The following is a 17,213-nucleotide window of genomic DNA, read 5'->3' as shown; positions in this document are numbered from 1 at the left end:
CAGCTAAGGTTATTAGAATACTTTCATTTGTGCATTTCCTTAACATGTTTAAAAAAATTTTTTAAATATAACCTTAACCTAATTCTCTGTATTTTTAATAGTGGTTTGGGGCTATTTACAAGTTCTCTGTAGTAATTTACTTGTAAATTACTGAAATATACTTTCAACCTCAATTTCATTTTAACATAAATTTTGGTCAGGGGGTAAAACAAACAGTGCACGTGGTTCAGGTATTATATACTATACCATTCTGCTTACCACTGTGGAGTGGTATTTATTTAAGCCAGCATACCTTGCAACAATGACCTACTGGAAAAATATTTTATGCACTGAAGAACAAGAGTGAAATAATGTTTTAAAAGAGATAGAAAGAGAACAAAATGGTACAGTTGGTCTAGAAGCATCCTTATATATCTACATTCTATTTCTCTTTTAATTCTACCTATGCCATATGCAATAGATCCTAGGCCAAAATAAAAGTAAAAGAAAATCATAGGTGTAAAATGTATTAACTTGCACATTGAGGCAGAAGTATTCTCCAAAATGCAGCTGTCTAGGCTGTTAAACAGACCACCTGTGTATCTGAGCACATTATATAAAATTCCAAGTGCTTTGTTTAAGTTTAGATTTTTAAAATATGACTCAAATGATGGGGCTGCTACTGTTGCTCTTGGGACATTATTTCAGAATCTAGTATCTTCTAGCAAGAAATCATTCAAGGCTTTGATAATTATTTTTCTGTTTTTCAAATGATGCTCCTATTTTTTATCATGCCCTGTGAAATGAAAATTTTCAATTAGTTTAGCATCCTAAGTGCTTGTTAGTGGTGACTCATGTAATTATGATCCCCTATCTTCACACACAAGAGAGCAGAGGTTGCAGGGGAGGGGAGAGGGGGGAGAGCAGAGAAAAGATTGTGTTCCTTAAAATAGAGATTAAAAAAAAATGGGGGCGGTTGTTGTTTCCTTCCCTGTGCTCTGCAGTTTCAAACATTTGAACAATGAAAGGTTCATCTTGCCTCCTAGTTTTCTCCCATGACAAAAAGTCAGTTGCTGCAAGAATCTTGGACTTATCTATAATAGTTCATTGGACAGAAATGTATTTTTTTATTTTTGTATTAGTATTCTCACACTTAAATTACTTCATACTTAAAATAAAAGATTTCCATAAGCTGACTCTAGTCTTCTCACTTGTATCTTACTGTTCAGGGTGGTGTTTATTCCACCTGGTACATACATCCCCTTTAAAGGGGATTCTTGGTGCTAGATGCAGGCAAGGTAAAATTCAATAGCAAGGTTCTCCTGGATCTGCATAGCCATGAAAACAGCAGCATTGGCACTCTGGACACCCAGGGCCATGCAAAGGCACAGGTCTTTTCAATGATGTCCTAGTCCTGAGGACAAGAAGTTTGGATGTCAGACTCACTGTCTGTTCTACCCAATGTAGTGACATGGAAGACGCCATCTTCCTTGTAGTCCCCCTGCCACAAACCTTCCCTCATTAGATGTGACTTTTTTTTTAAATTAGGCCAAGGGGTATGAAAAGCAATTCTATGAAACCAATTATTTAAGCTACCACAAATCCAAAAGTAAAAGTTTCATAGGGAGAGAAGACTTCATAAGAAAGTTTTAAAACCCACTAAAGAAGTCCTAACTGACATTTGCCAGACACAATGATATCAGTTTAAAGTAGGGATGGGCAAAATACGGCCTGTGGGATGAATATGGCCAGTCACCCTGTCCCTTCTGCCCCCATTGCCAGGAGAGTTGGATGGAGCAGGTACGTGGGGTCTGCCTGGAAACTGGCCTGGGACCCCTGCAGGTAGGGCATTCCTGACTGGGCAGATGGGATGGGGCTGCAGGCAGGTGGAGAATGGCATCCAGGAGTGGGATGTGCAGGTGGGGCCAGGATATATAAGGGGCCAGAGCAGTGCAGCTCGGCAGCATACAGTCACGATCTATCAGGGTTGCCTCATGCTGCTGGGCCACACTGCTCTGCAGCTGCGCTGTACTAAGGCTGCCTGCATGCACCTGTCCTGGGGTGGAGACAGCGGGAGCCAGGTCATAGGCATGCACCCAGAACCCCTCCCAGGTTGCACTGGTCATGATCTGTTGTGCGAGAAATGGATCATGGCCCTGGCCCCAACCCCATGCTGTCACTGTCCCATGATGCTGGCCCTGGCCTTAGCTGCCCATCCTGCTCTTGGATGCCACTCGCCACCTCCCTGTGACCCCATCCCACCCTCCCAGCTGAGTGCACCCTGCCCACAAGGGTCCTGGTCCCTACCACTTAAGGAGTTTTGGTGAGCTGTTGTGGGATAGGAGGGGGTAGGATTGCCGACCCAGCCCACAACAGGTCATCAAAACTCCTCAAGTGGCTCCCCAGCCCAAATAATTGCCCATCCCCAGTCTAAAGACTGGATATTGGTTCCTGCCAGGAGCTGAAGGAAGTACCAAGAGTCCCACAAAGTTAGGACTTTCCCAATCATTTGAGATCTACTGGCATAAAGACTCCCGCTGGTTGTCTTCAACATATGATCCCTTTAGTCTACCCTTGCTTTTATCCGAACGTTATTCATCTCACACCTCAGATAAGTGCAATTCTTGAGACAGAGGTATAAGTGGAAATATTTCTTGACAGAGGTTTTTGTTTGTATGAATCACAGGTCATTGATGATGATATCCATGTTATTCTGATATGTAATTTATCACTGCAGATCTAGTTTATGATCTGTATTGTTCAAATATGATAAATACATTTTCTGTTAAGTGGGAAAAGGAAAGTGGTCTGATGGGAAAGATCTGGTCAATCCTAACTCTGCTGTAAATTTTGTATGCCCCTCTAGCTTAGAAACTGAGCACAATACTAACTATTAAGTTTTAGGGCTTTGGAAAATCTACTTCCCTATCTGCAAAACAGAGAATATTACTTTCCTTTTTCTACTTTTTATCTTTTTATCTTGGGGGAACAGGAATTGTTTCTAAACATGTGTTTGCAGAGTGCCTAGCACGAGGTCTTTACTCTGCAACATGGGTTATAAGAATATAGTAATATAATGGTCCTATTCAAATGAGGAATCTGTGCAGAATCGCATGATAAAGTACCAAATTGTATGATAAATTAGTTTATCTACCCCTGCCACTAACTCTACAGCATCAAAACCCTGAGCAGTTTCTAGCAGATGCCATTATTTAAAAAACATACTATAAAAATATTTCTTCTTCCTCTCCCAAAGTTTACAGATGCCTGGAAACCAAAGTAGGCAAAATTCAGTCCTGAACCAGTTATAGTTCCTTAACAGAGAAAAATGTCAAGACCTTATAGTCTGTTATTTTTTTTTGCCCTGCAGGGCTAGCAATGGAAACCCCCCCCCCCCCCCCCCCCCGAGTGGATAAAAAGACTCCCAGCTTTTCTGTGGAACTCAGCACTTACTTCTAGCTCTGAAAGTACCTGAGGTAACAAACTTTGAAACACTGTCATGTTTATCTTTAAAAATAAAAGTTATTTTAGCTCATTTTAGATGTTTTTATAGCTCCTCCTAAACTATCTATAGTTGGATTCCTAGTAACTGAGGCATGTGGCTTCACAGGTGGAAGAATAGAAAAATCTATTACAATTTAAAATCTAAAATAGCTTTATTCTATAACAGCATGGAATAAAGTTTTGTGTTTTATGATACCTTGTCTAGTTCAGTTATTTCTAAGTTTCTGTAAGGTCACACATCCATGGTCTCAGCATTAGTCACAGAAGTAAATACAAAGTCATCGCTCTCTTCTTCTAACCCTGTCTCCAGGAGAAAACTTAGAATTCAGATTTTGTAAAAGACATACACTGTGAAGGTACAGATGAGTTTGAGAGGGTTATCATAGGGTGAGGGTGAAAAGGGTGGCTTGCATCTTGAAAGCAACATCGTTTTCCTACCCATAAGGCTTTGAGAAGTGAACTGGAACAATAGCAGATATACATGTTAAAGAGCATGAAAGCATCTTTCAGAGAACAGGCATTCTCTCCATTGTTCTACAACCAATACAAAGAAGTCAGGAATAAAAAAGGAGTAATAATGGCGATATGCAGTACTACAAATTCCCCTCATTAACATTACAGGGGGTACTGAAAATCAGAACTGCTTTTACACCAAATACTTTACCGTGACATCTGCGGAAAGCAGGAGACTTAACATTCAAAGGGAAGGGGAACAAAACTACAACCCCTCCTTCCCCTCAGTTTTTTCAGCTGGATCAACAACATGTTTCAGTACTGCCAGCTAAGGTCGGAGAGCTCTCTGCCGAAGGTTAGCCTTGCCTTGTTCCTTTCACAGGCAATAAATATAATGCAGGAGCAAGCACAAAGAAAACAAACAAAAAAACCTGAGATGGTTTTGTGAGGTCTCTTCCAGCTCTACTTTCCTATGATCTTCCAACACCACATTTTAAGTTCCTTGGGGTTTGTTTTTTTTTTTAATCATCTCACAACCAACTCTCTGTGTAACCATATTTACTCTCCAGTATAGCCTGTACCAGATGCTTCAGGGAAAGGTGAAAGAAATCATGCAATAAGTAGGTGCAGCTACCATAATATCTAATTTTGGATGAGACCATTATCTTAATCTGTCCAAAAAGTTTGTTTTAACATACAACATTGTTGTCCAAATCCTTTTTGAATCTTGCTTAAAATGTGCTGTGTTTCAACATCTTGAGCAATAGTTTCAATGCATGATTACATGTTATGTAAGAAGTTTATCTTTATAAGTTTTGAATTTGCTGCAATTAATTTAATTGAATGCCAACTTGCTATTGCATTATGAGAAAGGGAGAAAAGAAATCCCCACTTCTGTATCCTACTCATTGTTTTGTATGCTTTATTGTGCTCTGTCTTTATTAGTTACCTTTGCATGATAAATAACTTCAATCTTCTCAATCTCTGTTCATATGACTTTCATACCTCTGCTGCTTTGTGTCACCTTTCTCTGAAGCCCCTCCAATTCTGCAGTATCCCTGCTGGGATGACTGACCAGTACTGCCCAAGGTATCCAGAGGAGGCTGAATCATTGACTTATATTTAATTAAACTTCTAGGACTGTCGAATAAAGGATTACCAATCAGCAATGCTTAGAAGACCCCTGGGTTGACCAGCTCCTACAAGAATAAGGTCAAATTCAAAACAACTTGCTAGGCAACCCTACTGTATACTTCATGTACATGGAGACTTCCATAATCCCTGCAGTTTACCCTTGCGGGGGCTGAAAGAAACATATGAAATTTACACCCTCACGTTCCCCGTGTTTTGTATGCATTCCTTCCCCACATATACAGTGAGATATTGTGAGTTATGTAGCTTTTCTACAGCTGTAAAATCATGCTTCATACATGCTATGTTCTCTACCTCAAAAAGCTACATTTTATAGGCCCCATCACATCATCTCCCTGTCCTAGGTGGATAGCTAGGATTGCTGCTTTTCAAGTGAACAGGTGATCAAATTTAAATGAAGCCTCTCTCCACAAATCAGTCTTTATTTTAAGCACTCTTCTTCCATAGAAGAGAAAGAAGAAGGGACTCTACTCCTGGTTGTTAGAAAAAAGGAGAAATTGCAAGTCCCTTTTCTTCATACTGCTTTCCTAGAAGTAGAAACCACTTTTCCTCCTTCACATCTTCCCTTAGTCTCCTATTGATAGCAACTGGAAGAGATCAGTATTTTTTTTCCTCCATATGAAGACAGGTAGGCAGGAACATCAGTATAACACCATATCTGTCCACTTGGAGCCCTGACTCTGTTGCTGTAAAAAAAATCACTGCCCTGATTTGGAATAGAAAATGTTTCAGTCATTGCAAACTATCCAAATCTCAAATAAGGTAAATATTCATGAGAACGAGGTGAGGGGTAGGTGGAGAAGGAGGAGCAACTCCCCCCCCCCAAGTTAAACATTTAAGCAGATAATGAAAGCAGTTTTATTGTAACAATGATTAGCTGTTCCCCATTGGGAGGCAATAAAAGTCAGCTACTCATGAAGGCCGTACTGGACAGTGTTGCTCTGACAGCTTAATGTAACAACAGCCTTTTTGTCGGAAAAAGAGAAATCATACAGAAGTCTGTAACTAGGTTGGCTAAATTTTTTAAAAGTACATGTAATAGGAACAGGATTTTGTCAATCTGCAATATTAAAAATTTACTATTTCCCTGATCAAATCTGCTACTTGTTAAAAATTCAGTCACCCTAACAAACATCAATATAACATTGCTCATTTGTCTTTGGTAAAAAAAAAAATTCAGAAAAATGGTGAATGAAATGCTGATCAGAGAAAACCCAATTTATTTCCCCACTTGGTTAAGTTATCTGCACCAAATTTGATTTCTTTCAACTCAAAAACTGCTGGTGTTCTCTGAAAACAAAGAACTGTTCCTTTCAAACATTTCAATTCTACAAAGGTTGTTATACGGATTTTCTTCTAGTTTTGCTGTGGTCACATCATATGAATTTAAAGCAATGTCAACTGGATCTATTTAGTGAACGGTAACAACACTCACCACCAGAATATGAAGCACAAATGTGAAAGAAGTGAGATGATTTTTGTTGTGATGAAGCATATTGCTTTTCATTAAACATTCTTGCCTGTAATTGTACCAAAAACTAGGGAAAAGAAAGCAAATCTAACAGATGTATTTTTGTTCTTTACTGCATCTCTGTTGTAGAAAAGAGATGTTTTCTTTATTTTGGGTTTTTTGCTTATTTTCTCAGCCATCTGTAGGATGCTGCATCTGTATTTAATACATACATACACACACACACACAAATATCTTGGCTAGCATGTACTTCACTTCCACCTTCAGACCTGAACAGTGATACCACACGACTATAGCCAGAGCTGTATCTCATCCCACCCAAATTCCCTTGCCCAAAGGCCTATTGTTATAGTGTAAAAAAATAATAAGAAAAGAAAGCAACTATGACTATATTTTAGGTATTATTTTTAAGAGTAGTAAGAGGTAGGCAGGTTCTGAAAGAACTACAATGTTCATGACAAAAAGAGGCGAGCGGAGGATTCATAAAAATATTTTACTCCTACATGACCTACATAAGTGTCAAGGCCAAATTGAGCCACATATCTGGATTAGATGATTATGTCAAACACTTGGACTGGCAACAACCAAACAACATGTATTTAAATGCTACTTCTCCTTTCTACAGTAAGTGCTAAGTTGTACTGAAAAGTCGCATTAAATATGTTAGCTTATATTTTAGAGCATGATATTTTTCCTGACTTTCTAGTCAGTTCAGGCTCTGCTTCATACTTGCTCCCATGCCACCTTTAAGAGAATAGGAAGAAGAAAGGGTTACGTCTCCCACTAGCCCATGAAGTAGAACCAGCATCCAGGGGTGAACAAACCGTCCCCAATGGGGGGTGGGTTGCAGTAGTAATTCTATTGCTGAATGTCACCAAGGCAAATTGCCAGCTGGTGCTCTTATTAGATAGTGCAGCTCAACATTAACCCCCACAGCAACATTAACCCCAACAGACAGGATCTTCAGTGGTCCCTTGTGCATAGCAAACTAACCCTTAATCTGGCCTGAGGAGTGCCTTCCAGCTGCAAACATTCTTCATAAGCACATGGTTAAAGACCTCCCCCCACCTCTACAGATAAAATGAACGGCTTTATCTAGCATAAATGATCTGGGGAGAAATAAGTAAATGAATGGAATACATAAAGCCAAGTTATAGCATTAGCAGCTGAAAGCCCAAAAGAACATACATTCAAAGGACTTGTCTGAGCTTAAATGCAATGACAATAGGTGCTTTAGAAAACCTCTAAGACTGAGCATTGCTAAAAAGAAATGGAAAGAATGGGCCTGATTCTCCCTTAACTTCCACTGTGGTAAATCAGGAATGACAACCAAGTCAGTGGAGCTACTGGGGTGGGAGGAAAGCATGGAAATCTGCATTGCCTTTATTTTACCAGTTAAAGATAAACCACCTGAAGTTGCAGATAAAATGTTCCACAGTCCATTAGGCAAGGCTGTGACTCTCATTGGCTTCTTCATATTACACAGGTATCATGCCCTAATTCATTTACTACAGAGGGACTATCTGTTCTGCTGTGCCCAAGCCTAACCTGAAACAGTTCAAGTTAGCCCATGGTGTTAAACTAGCCAGTGGTGTCACAGGAATGAGTCTGGGAAAGCAGTGTAACGCAAAAGGCTGGTGAGAGGGTCGGGACTTTTTCAGTCAGGCAGTGGCTGCTGCATCAGATAGAGAAATAACAGAAACTGTTGCTGCAAACCCAGGAAGATGTCTTAAAGGTACTTCAAGTGCATGGGACAATCTTATCACTGTCAAGGCCTGTAATTCTTTGGAACTCTTGCTGTAAATGGCAAAGAAAAAGGATATGAACATTTCTCTATCAGCTACTCGTTATTCCTTCTACCGCTTAAAAGAGCCAAAACCAGGAAGGGGACCCATCAGCATAAGAGGTGTTTCTTTCAAGACCCATAATCCAAAGAAAAAAAGCCTGACAGGACAGTTCAGCATGGCTATAAGGTCTGAAGGCATGGATTTTCTGATATCACTTCCTAAACTAGAGATGATGCCCAATAACAGAAAGGAATCACTCATTTAGTTTTACCTAATTTAATTTTTTCTTGGCATTCTCTTCTATCATAATCCTAATCGAATAAGATATTTGGAACAAGAACCTCCTTTTTCATTTGTTCTGTAAAGCCCTATGATACCCTATAGTTAATAACAAATCTGATTGAATTGTATAAATTCAAATAATAGGCAAAAAGTGGAAACACACACGCACTTTATTCCAGTTGACTGCCAACTGCTCTTAAAAAACCAAAACCAAACCCCACCCCCAGAGTCTGAATTGGTATAAGACCTTCTCATTTCAGGACCACCCGGAGTTACCCCTATATTTTAATATTTTTTCTATGTTCTTAAAGTGCAACCCTCTCAAAAATAAAGACCAATTACTACTCCAACTAAGACATTCGAGCATGTATTGTTCTGCCAGCATTGCAACAGTCTAAGAACAATTTTGGAGAGTGAAACTTGTCTATGGTGAGGGTGGCAATTTCTCTCCTAACAGACTCCAATATTAAATTTTTCTATGTTCACTTTAAAGTAATGAAACTTCAGAGAACAGGTAATCATTACAGGAATAGCAAAACTCACTTACACTATGATAAGCAGATTTTACTCTTCAATAATATTCCATGGAGGATGCAGTGTTGCCTGGACAGTACCTGCTAAACCATTCTGGCAAGATGGGTGCAGAAGTGAACTGCTCTTAATGGACGTAGGACAGAAATTAAAATTCTGCTTTGTTCAAGTACACCTAAGACTATTTATTCTGGGTATTCCTAGCTACCACTCAAGTTAGACACTTTTCATTAAGCATTATTTTGTAGAATATTTTGAATTTTAAGAGTAAAATAAAAGGGGTTTGAAAATGTTCTAGGTGATATTCATACAGTGTTTTAACAGATCTTTTGAATGCAACTGTTGTACTGGATCTTACTGCCGTAACAGGAAGGTTTAAGACTCATAGTCTATTGCTTTACAGTAGCCATAGGTCATCCTGCACACTAATCTCACAAAACCATTAAAAGTTAAGTCCACCTTTGTACTCCACTTGTTTTGCTTCATTTTCTTTAGCCATCTAATATTTACCTCAAGATATCCAAAGTAAATGTTTTGTTAAATGTCAAACAAATATCCATATTTTAATGCTTCTAATCACTTCATATAACAACGTTTTTATTTTTAGCATAATTTTCATATTGAATATAAACTGAACATTAGAACAACCCCAAACTATGGATCAATGGTTTGTGTTTCAATTGTTGGGGGGGGGGGGGGAGGGGAGGGAATCCATTTATTTGTTTCTCTTAAAAAGAAAATCAGGTTTTAAAAACATGTAAAAATATTTTGTACTATGAGTTAATATAACATACAATAAATCCTTCAAAATGAGCAAGTATGGCCTTTCTAAAACTGTACTACCTAAAGTACTTTTTACCAAATAGGTAATACAAGCCATCTGGGAATTTTACACTATTATGCAAGACTCTCTTCTTACAAGAACATGAGAAAATGATGTTCAAGCAGCAAATGTTGTATGTTCCTAATAAGAAAAAAAAGAAAAAAGAAAAAAGAAAAAAGAAAAGAAAAGAAATGAAAGAAAAATGTAGCCTTGGGGCTAAATTTTCACCTTCCCAGCATCATTGCTCGACTCCTTCCTTACTTGAAACGTTCCATAAGCGTATTTATAGGCATGCACCTCATCTTGAATGCAAACCCTTTCATCTAGGTATTAGGAAAAGGGAGGGGGGATGGGCGGGGGCTTCCAAAAGTGAACGATTTTATATATCATATAATACTTTAAGAGATTTGGTGGGGGAGTGGGGGTTGCATTTCCCAGCTTGTCAGTTTGCTTTAGGTCACAATTCTGATATTGTTTAAACCCAACAGGCAATCTGATCACAGTAACAATAAAATGATCCTGTTTTTCTGTATGTCATTTTATTTTTACCAGAGTCCATGGCTCAGAGGAGTAGCTATTTCAACATTAAAATAAGTAAATGTATTTGATAATAAAACTTTCATAAATGAAACACCACAGTCTATATACTTGGAGTCTAACACAGAACTACAAAAGATGTAACTTACTGTTATCTGTATGAAGCCAGGACACTTGCAAGACAGGTAAGTAGAGAAAAGCAACTCCAGTAAATTCCTTCTATCAGACCCAGTTCAAAGAAATCCTTAAGAATTTTTTGTCAGAATCAGTTGTTCAAATTATTTAAAGGGTTATTAATACTAAACAAGTTTTTAAACAACTTTAGTTACAAATAAGTGTAGAAGCACACCTTGAAAAATAAACAAAATGCTGCCATCTGCTTTGAATTATGCAGGACAAAACCCTTTTTTAAGACTGAATTTTACAATAGAAGTTTTCAATACAATTCTCTTTGTTTTGCCTATCAAGACCAGCTACCATATTCTGCAACAGCTGATGACATGACTCCACTGACACTGGTAGTACCTAATGTTTCATATCATTAACTTCTACAGGACTACTAGAATCTTGAATGCAGACTTCAGGAAGACTTTGTTTTAAACTATTCTGCCTTCATATTTGTACTTCATTCTTTAAAGGAAGTAAATAAGTTCTGTGCTAACATTAAACAAAATTAAATAGCTCTAGAAGGACAGCATCAACACAAGAGAGAGTCAGGTTTACTCAAGTCAGCACCAGCATATTTTAACTTGTGAATTTGGTCTCCATCACAGCAATATTTCACAGATCATCATCAGTGATGCATTCATATTCCCATTCGCATTGCAGTTTCTAGTATAATTATCCAATTCAAAAAAATAAAGTACACTGGTGAGTTAAAGGAATTCTGGGTTGTGCAAAGACACGTTATGTGGGGGTCAAAAGCCAAGGTTCGTCAGGACTCACAAATACATCAGCCTAAATCAACAGGGCATCCCTAAATAGTAGCAAACACCAACATACACTGCTATTACATTAATAAATTACTCCCTAATGGGAGCAGTGACAACTAAGATGCGCACTTAGCAGCCCTGTTTGCAGGCTGCCCCTGATGCCTGAATGCTCGTTCTTATTTGGGCTCTGTTCTAAAGGCTTCAAAGCACACAAGAAAAATCTGCTCAGTGCTGTGAAATAAATCAAAGCGTATTTACTGAAGATTCCTAAGGAGCTTCTGCCCAAATGTCATGGAAGGGAGAGCGAGCTTGCAGAATACTAAACTCGCTTTTCAAAGAAGATCAAAGCAACAGGAGCAACAATTAAAACATGAGTGTGCGCCTGTGTGTGTGCACATTCACGCGTGCGGGTGCAACAAACACCCCTTTTTCAATGATCTATGGACTCTGGACAGTGATTTAACTAATTATTGTACATTTGATCAGAAAGGATATAGAAAACAGCATAGAGGCACACAAAAATAGCTGGCTTGTGCCTACGCATACATTGCATTTTATGTACATGCAGCATTTTACAAAATATGCCGTTTCAATTCATTTTGAAAAGCTCCTTAACTGCAGTCTAACAAAACCAGCTCATCTTTTTTTCTTTTTGATCAAGGGACAAATTAAGTCTCAGTAGTACCTTTACCCTTTCAAATGCTTGAAAGTTACTTATTTCTCAAAGAATGTTACAATAGGGTCTGGCAGAACAGCTAGATTTAAAGGCCAGCAGTTTCTGTTATGTAACCTTCTGAACATCTAGAATCATAAACCAGCCATTTCAAACTGTAATTGGGCTACAACTTAACAGCTTCTTGAAGGCTGAAATTTTATATCTTTATTGTTAAGTTTTAAATGGTTTGGCTCCTTTCATTTAAAAAGCAGATTTAAACACACACAATACATATATAAGAAATATTCTTCCTAGGGGAAAAAAAAACCAACCTGATTGTTCTAAGGACAGCTATGTTTCATAACATTCATTATGCCTCAGTGCCATACACTATTGGCTACGTGCACAGCATGGATATTAGGCAGACTTCACTAGAGTAAGATTTGCATTGCAACTGTTACAGATCTGATAGTGTCAACAGACTGGGTGGACTCCCAGCTCCCACTAGTAAGAACACTAGGGTTATTTCACTGACAATACAGTTTCTCTACTTCGCTCTATCTATAGCAGACCTGCAGGTGCATCAAGGACCCTTTTTCAAATGATCTATGAACTCTGGTCAGCAATTTAACCAATTACAATTCCTTATTATCCATCTAAATTATAAGGAACCTGCTGAAAGACCCTGCCAACATGCAACAACTTCAGTTTTAGAAGTGTTGTTCAATACAGTGATATTTTCACATTCTTCCTAATTAAGAATTGAACATTAGAATAGCGTAGTAGCCTATTCATTTTGCCCCTTGACATAAATTGTTAAAAATCAAATTTGATTTGCTATTTAAGCTGTAGTCACTGGCATATTATCAAGCTGTCATGCCTAAAACGTCAGCAAGCACAGGCGCCATTGGCTTATTTCACTGTTTATGAAAGTGAACTAATTAAATGGAGTAATTAAAACAGTCCCCTGGCTACTTATTTAACTGTGAAGGTAAAAGGGGTTTATATTTGAGTTCCTTGTGCCCCATTACCACAGCAACATTTTGAGGCCTTTTCCTTTCCCAGTCTTAATCTGGGCTGCAGTTTCCTTTTGAGTGCCAGGCAAGAATCAGGCACACAAATAGTTTTTCCTGATACTTATTTTGAGGATGCAATGCAAAAATTTCCCCTCATCAAATATTTAAGGTATTCCTCAGATTTAATATTAGTCAACCCATAATTAGTTTTACTTTTTGGAGAACTGGGGCTCAAACCATCCCCATTTTGCTGCCTTTGCAAACTTACTGATTTTGCTGAAGGAAGAACCAGGGAAACCCTGATAAACTAGTGCTGCTTCATGAAGGTAACAGTTATCACCAAGGCCACCCCAGTATTTTGTTTGACCATAGTTCAGGGGCTGCTCCATGCGCCGGTGAAGCCAATGGCAAAACCTCCACTTATTTCAGCAAGAGAAAGGCTGCGTCCTTAGGAATATATAGATTTAGAGATCATGCCTTTTCATGTATGACAGTAGTTCCATTGAAATCCAATGGAGCTATTCATGGAAGTCAAGCAAATTAGGATTTGGCTCTTAAATCAATATCCAAGAATATCAATTTGATCTCACTACAGAAAAATTGAACAGTATACTATGTACTAGCATTGTTGTTACATAATGTTGGGAAAAACACACCCTTATATATATTTTAAAGAAAGTTAAAAATATATAAGTCTGAAGAAGAAATGAAGCACCCATTTCATTTAGTGTCTGGATTACAGATTCTTATTAAACAAACCAGAGCTCATTATAAAATCAATATAAACTTAACCAGCATGCCCCCAAGAGAAATGGCAAAAAAGGTCACTCCAAGAAATTCAAACAATTTTCCTGCTGGAAGGGCACGATTTTAATTACAGATACTATTAATTAGAGCTGTCACTAGGAGGATTGTCCTGTTAATTATCACAAATTCAGTTTCAAGAGTGACTTTTAGAACCTGGAGGGCTTTTTATTTTTGTTGTTGTTAAATTAAGCATCTTCATGTTTAACTGAAGACGACTGTCTCTGAAATACAAAAAAGCCAGTTGCAGGCTTTTCATTTACAAAACAAACAAAAACACTATCAAGGCAACGTCTTCTTTACCACAGTTAGTAACACTAGTCTAACAAATTGTTATTGTGTCCCACTTTATCCTAGACCAAATGGTTTCATCCTATTGAGGAGTTATTTTTTTCCCCTTCCCCCAACCTGGAAAAAAAATCCAGATTCTCTTTACTTAGTGTTAATCTTTTCCTATTAGAAGTACATTTCCTCTCTCTGCTTAGAATTAGAGGCAAATCCATTCCTCTGAAATTTTAACTACTATGTGAAATCATTTGAATTCCTCATTTTTTTTACTGAAGAACTCTGTGCCTCTTCACATAGGTGGAAATGATATTAAATACATTGGTTACAGAAATAAGAGAACTTTTAAAGCTAAAGTGAATGATTCCCTTTAAGGCCCTCGATTGCAAACTTCCAGATACTCCAGTCTACCAGAATACAAAGAGAACATAGCAGGAAGGAAAAATAATTGTAAGTAGCTCTAATTCAAAAAGCACCGCTAAACAGAATGTACAGTATTACCTAATTTCAAATGTGAAAGAACCAAGATGATAGCAAAAATATCTGCCTATTCTTGGAATTTTACTATTTATTTTTTTAAGCCAAATATTCTGGGGCAGCAGAGTGCACTTGCATGGTTTCTGCCACAATACGAACATTTTCATGCAGATAATTTACTATGAAATAAGTACTTATTAATCCTAAACAATCCTCAAAAAATACACAGTTGTCTATTTAAACCAATACCTCTGAACCTGACTCTGGGCACTGGCTGCTTTTGATTTATTTCAGAAGATGCATGTGCCATATTCTGGTTACTGGGTACACATCTGCTACCATTGTTCTCCTGGAAACCATTCTGGTTTACCTCCCCATCTATCAGCATTATATTTCACTTTATCTGAATAATGGCAGAAGGTGGCAACAGATCGGGTCAAAGGCTCTTTTCATATCAGACCCTGAAGACGTCGATTATTCAGAGAGAGACATCTTCAGATAACTGCTGATCCATCCCTCATCAACGCTAAAGATTTTTTTGTTATTAATAGTGGCAGGGGATAACAGATGATGGATATTATGTTATTTTTCAGAGAATCTCAATGGCAGCTCTTTTTTTTCCATCTATTTCTAATTAGACACACATTTACAGCAACTACAAGAATAGCCGAGATTAATACCCAGCAGTAAAAAGCAGCTCCAGCAGATCTGCAAGGTTATTAATAGGGAGGCTCCAAGCCGGCACTGTAAAAAACAAAACAACCCCCTCAACTCTAAATAAATGAACAATCCCTCCTGGGACTGATAAATAATCTGTTTAAGTGTCAGGGGAGAGCGAGTGCTGGAGGAAAAAGCAGGTCCTTACCTGATAAGCAGCAGTGGCATCGGAGCTGGCATCTGTGCCCAAAGTGGAGAGCTTCTCTTTCAGTTTGTGATGAGACTGGTGGCGGAGGCAGTAGATGACCCCGGAAGCGACTAGGACCCCAATAATGCAGGTGATGGAGAGGAGAGTGAGGACGATAAATTTGGTGGAGTCTTCTTCCTCGGCTTGCTGAGGGAGATGCCTCAGTTTGCTTTTCTGTAAGGAAGGAAAGGGAGGCAGTGCCTGAGCCGGTGCTACAGAAACATCCAGCAGTAGGAGGTGGAAAGCAACGTTTAGATCTGCAGGTTTAAAAGTACAAGGGTGGGGCACCAACCCTGATGGGCCCAGAGACAAAGTTGCAGTCCAGGGGCTCTGCAGAAAGCAGTGACAGGCAGGCATGGGAGCAACACCCTCCCTACAAAATAATGTTAAGACCACGAATAAAATCATCAGAAGAAGAATGCACGTCCCACCTACCTGGGCTTATCCTTCCGGAACAGTTTGCAAAGCTAATGAATGAAACAGGCTCTTACACAGGAGAATTAGAGGGGGTGAGAAGAGATATTTCCACCCATAGCATCACACACCTGCAAAAGTCTAGTCTCTAGCCTGGAGTTTTCCTCCTGAGCGCTTAAGTTAAAAGTGGAGAAAAATCCCTGTGAGTGACTGCTCAGCCATCCCGCCTGCACACAGCGATCAAAAAAATTCAGATGAGTCTTGAGCACCTCGTATCCCCTTTAGCTATGAGTTGTGTTACTAGGGCTGGGTTGTTGGCAGCAAAGATCCAGCTTTTTTTTTTGTTTGTTTTTTTTTAATTATTTTCCCCTCAAGTTGGGAGGGGAAAAAACCCCCAAACAACAACCGCCCAAAGTAGGTGTCGCTCCTTCACTTCTGGCTGTGGCAGGGGGAAGAAAAAGTAAGCAGCGATTTAAACTCCTCCAGAGACCCACACATATGGTTTTGTTGCGGCAGCAATAGGAGAGGCTCCTCCCGGTGCACTTCGCTCGTCTCCATGTGCTCCAAAAGTTGCCCGATCATTTCCCCTCATTAGCTTCATTATAAGCGGTATTAGCAACAATTAAAAACGCAACAGGGAAATGAAAAGCCCAGGCGCGCTCGTTGCAGCAGGACTCATTTGGCCAGCGTCCCCCCCTCTCGCAATTACCAGGGAAATGAATGGCGAAGCACGCCCCTGCCTCAGCCCCGCTTGCTACAAGATGAGGACAATTAGCGACCTCCTTTCCGCCGCCACGGCATGGGCTTTCCCCCATGAACGCCCGGCCCGGCCGGGCCGGCCAGCTCGGGACGCTCCCTCCCTCCCGGAGCGGGCTCGGCATTGAGCCGCCGCCTCTTCGCGTCCTCCCGCCTCGCGCAGCGGCTCCAGTCTCAGGCCGATCCGTTTTCCTCTTGTCATCAGAAAGGCGCCGCAGCAATTAGCGCCGGGCTGGGCTGCCAGAGCTGCTCGTTAATTAGCCTCCTCGCCCCCAGCGTGGCGCACTGGCCGGGGCTGAGCTCCAGCCAGCGCAGCTCTCCTCGCCCGGCCGCGCCGCTGAGGGAGGAGGGAGCGGAGGAGGGGAGGGAGGCTGCTGGGCGCGGAGCCCGGGAGGGGGGCGCGGCGCGGGGCGGGGCGGGGCGGGGCGGGCCGGGCATGTGCGGCGCCGGA

The 17,213-nt window shown here is 39.8% G+C and overlaps 1 protein-coding gene across 1 annotated transcript in view; it reads right to left on the bottom strand.

Moving 5' to 3' along the window:
- The window catches only part of PTPRN2 (protein tyrosine phosphatase receptor type N2), a 1,024,661-nt gene that overhangs the window by 118,640 nt on the left and 888,808 nt on the right, over positions 1-17,213 (bottom strand). Inside the window, exon 13 of the mRNA XM_019498778.2 lies at positions 15,554-15,766. Coding sequence (XP_019354323.2) covers positions 15,554-15,766 — 213 coding nt within the window. The remainder of the gene's footprint in view (positions 1-15,553; positions 15,767-17,213) is intronic.

Source organism: Alligator mississippiensis, chromosome 5 (genome assembly GCF_030867095.1).
Source record: "Alligator mississippiensis isolate rAllMis1 chromosome 5, rAllMis1, whole genome shotgun sequence".
In the NCBI taxonomy this organism is placed as follows: domain Eukaryota; kingdom Metazoa; phylum Chordata; order Crocodylia; family Alligatoridae; genus Alligator; species Alligator mississippiensis.
Note: the sequence above shows the minus strand (reverse complement) of the source record. Positions and strands in the feature narration are given on the sequence as shown.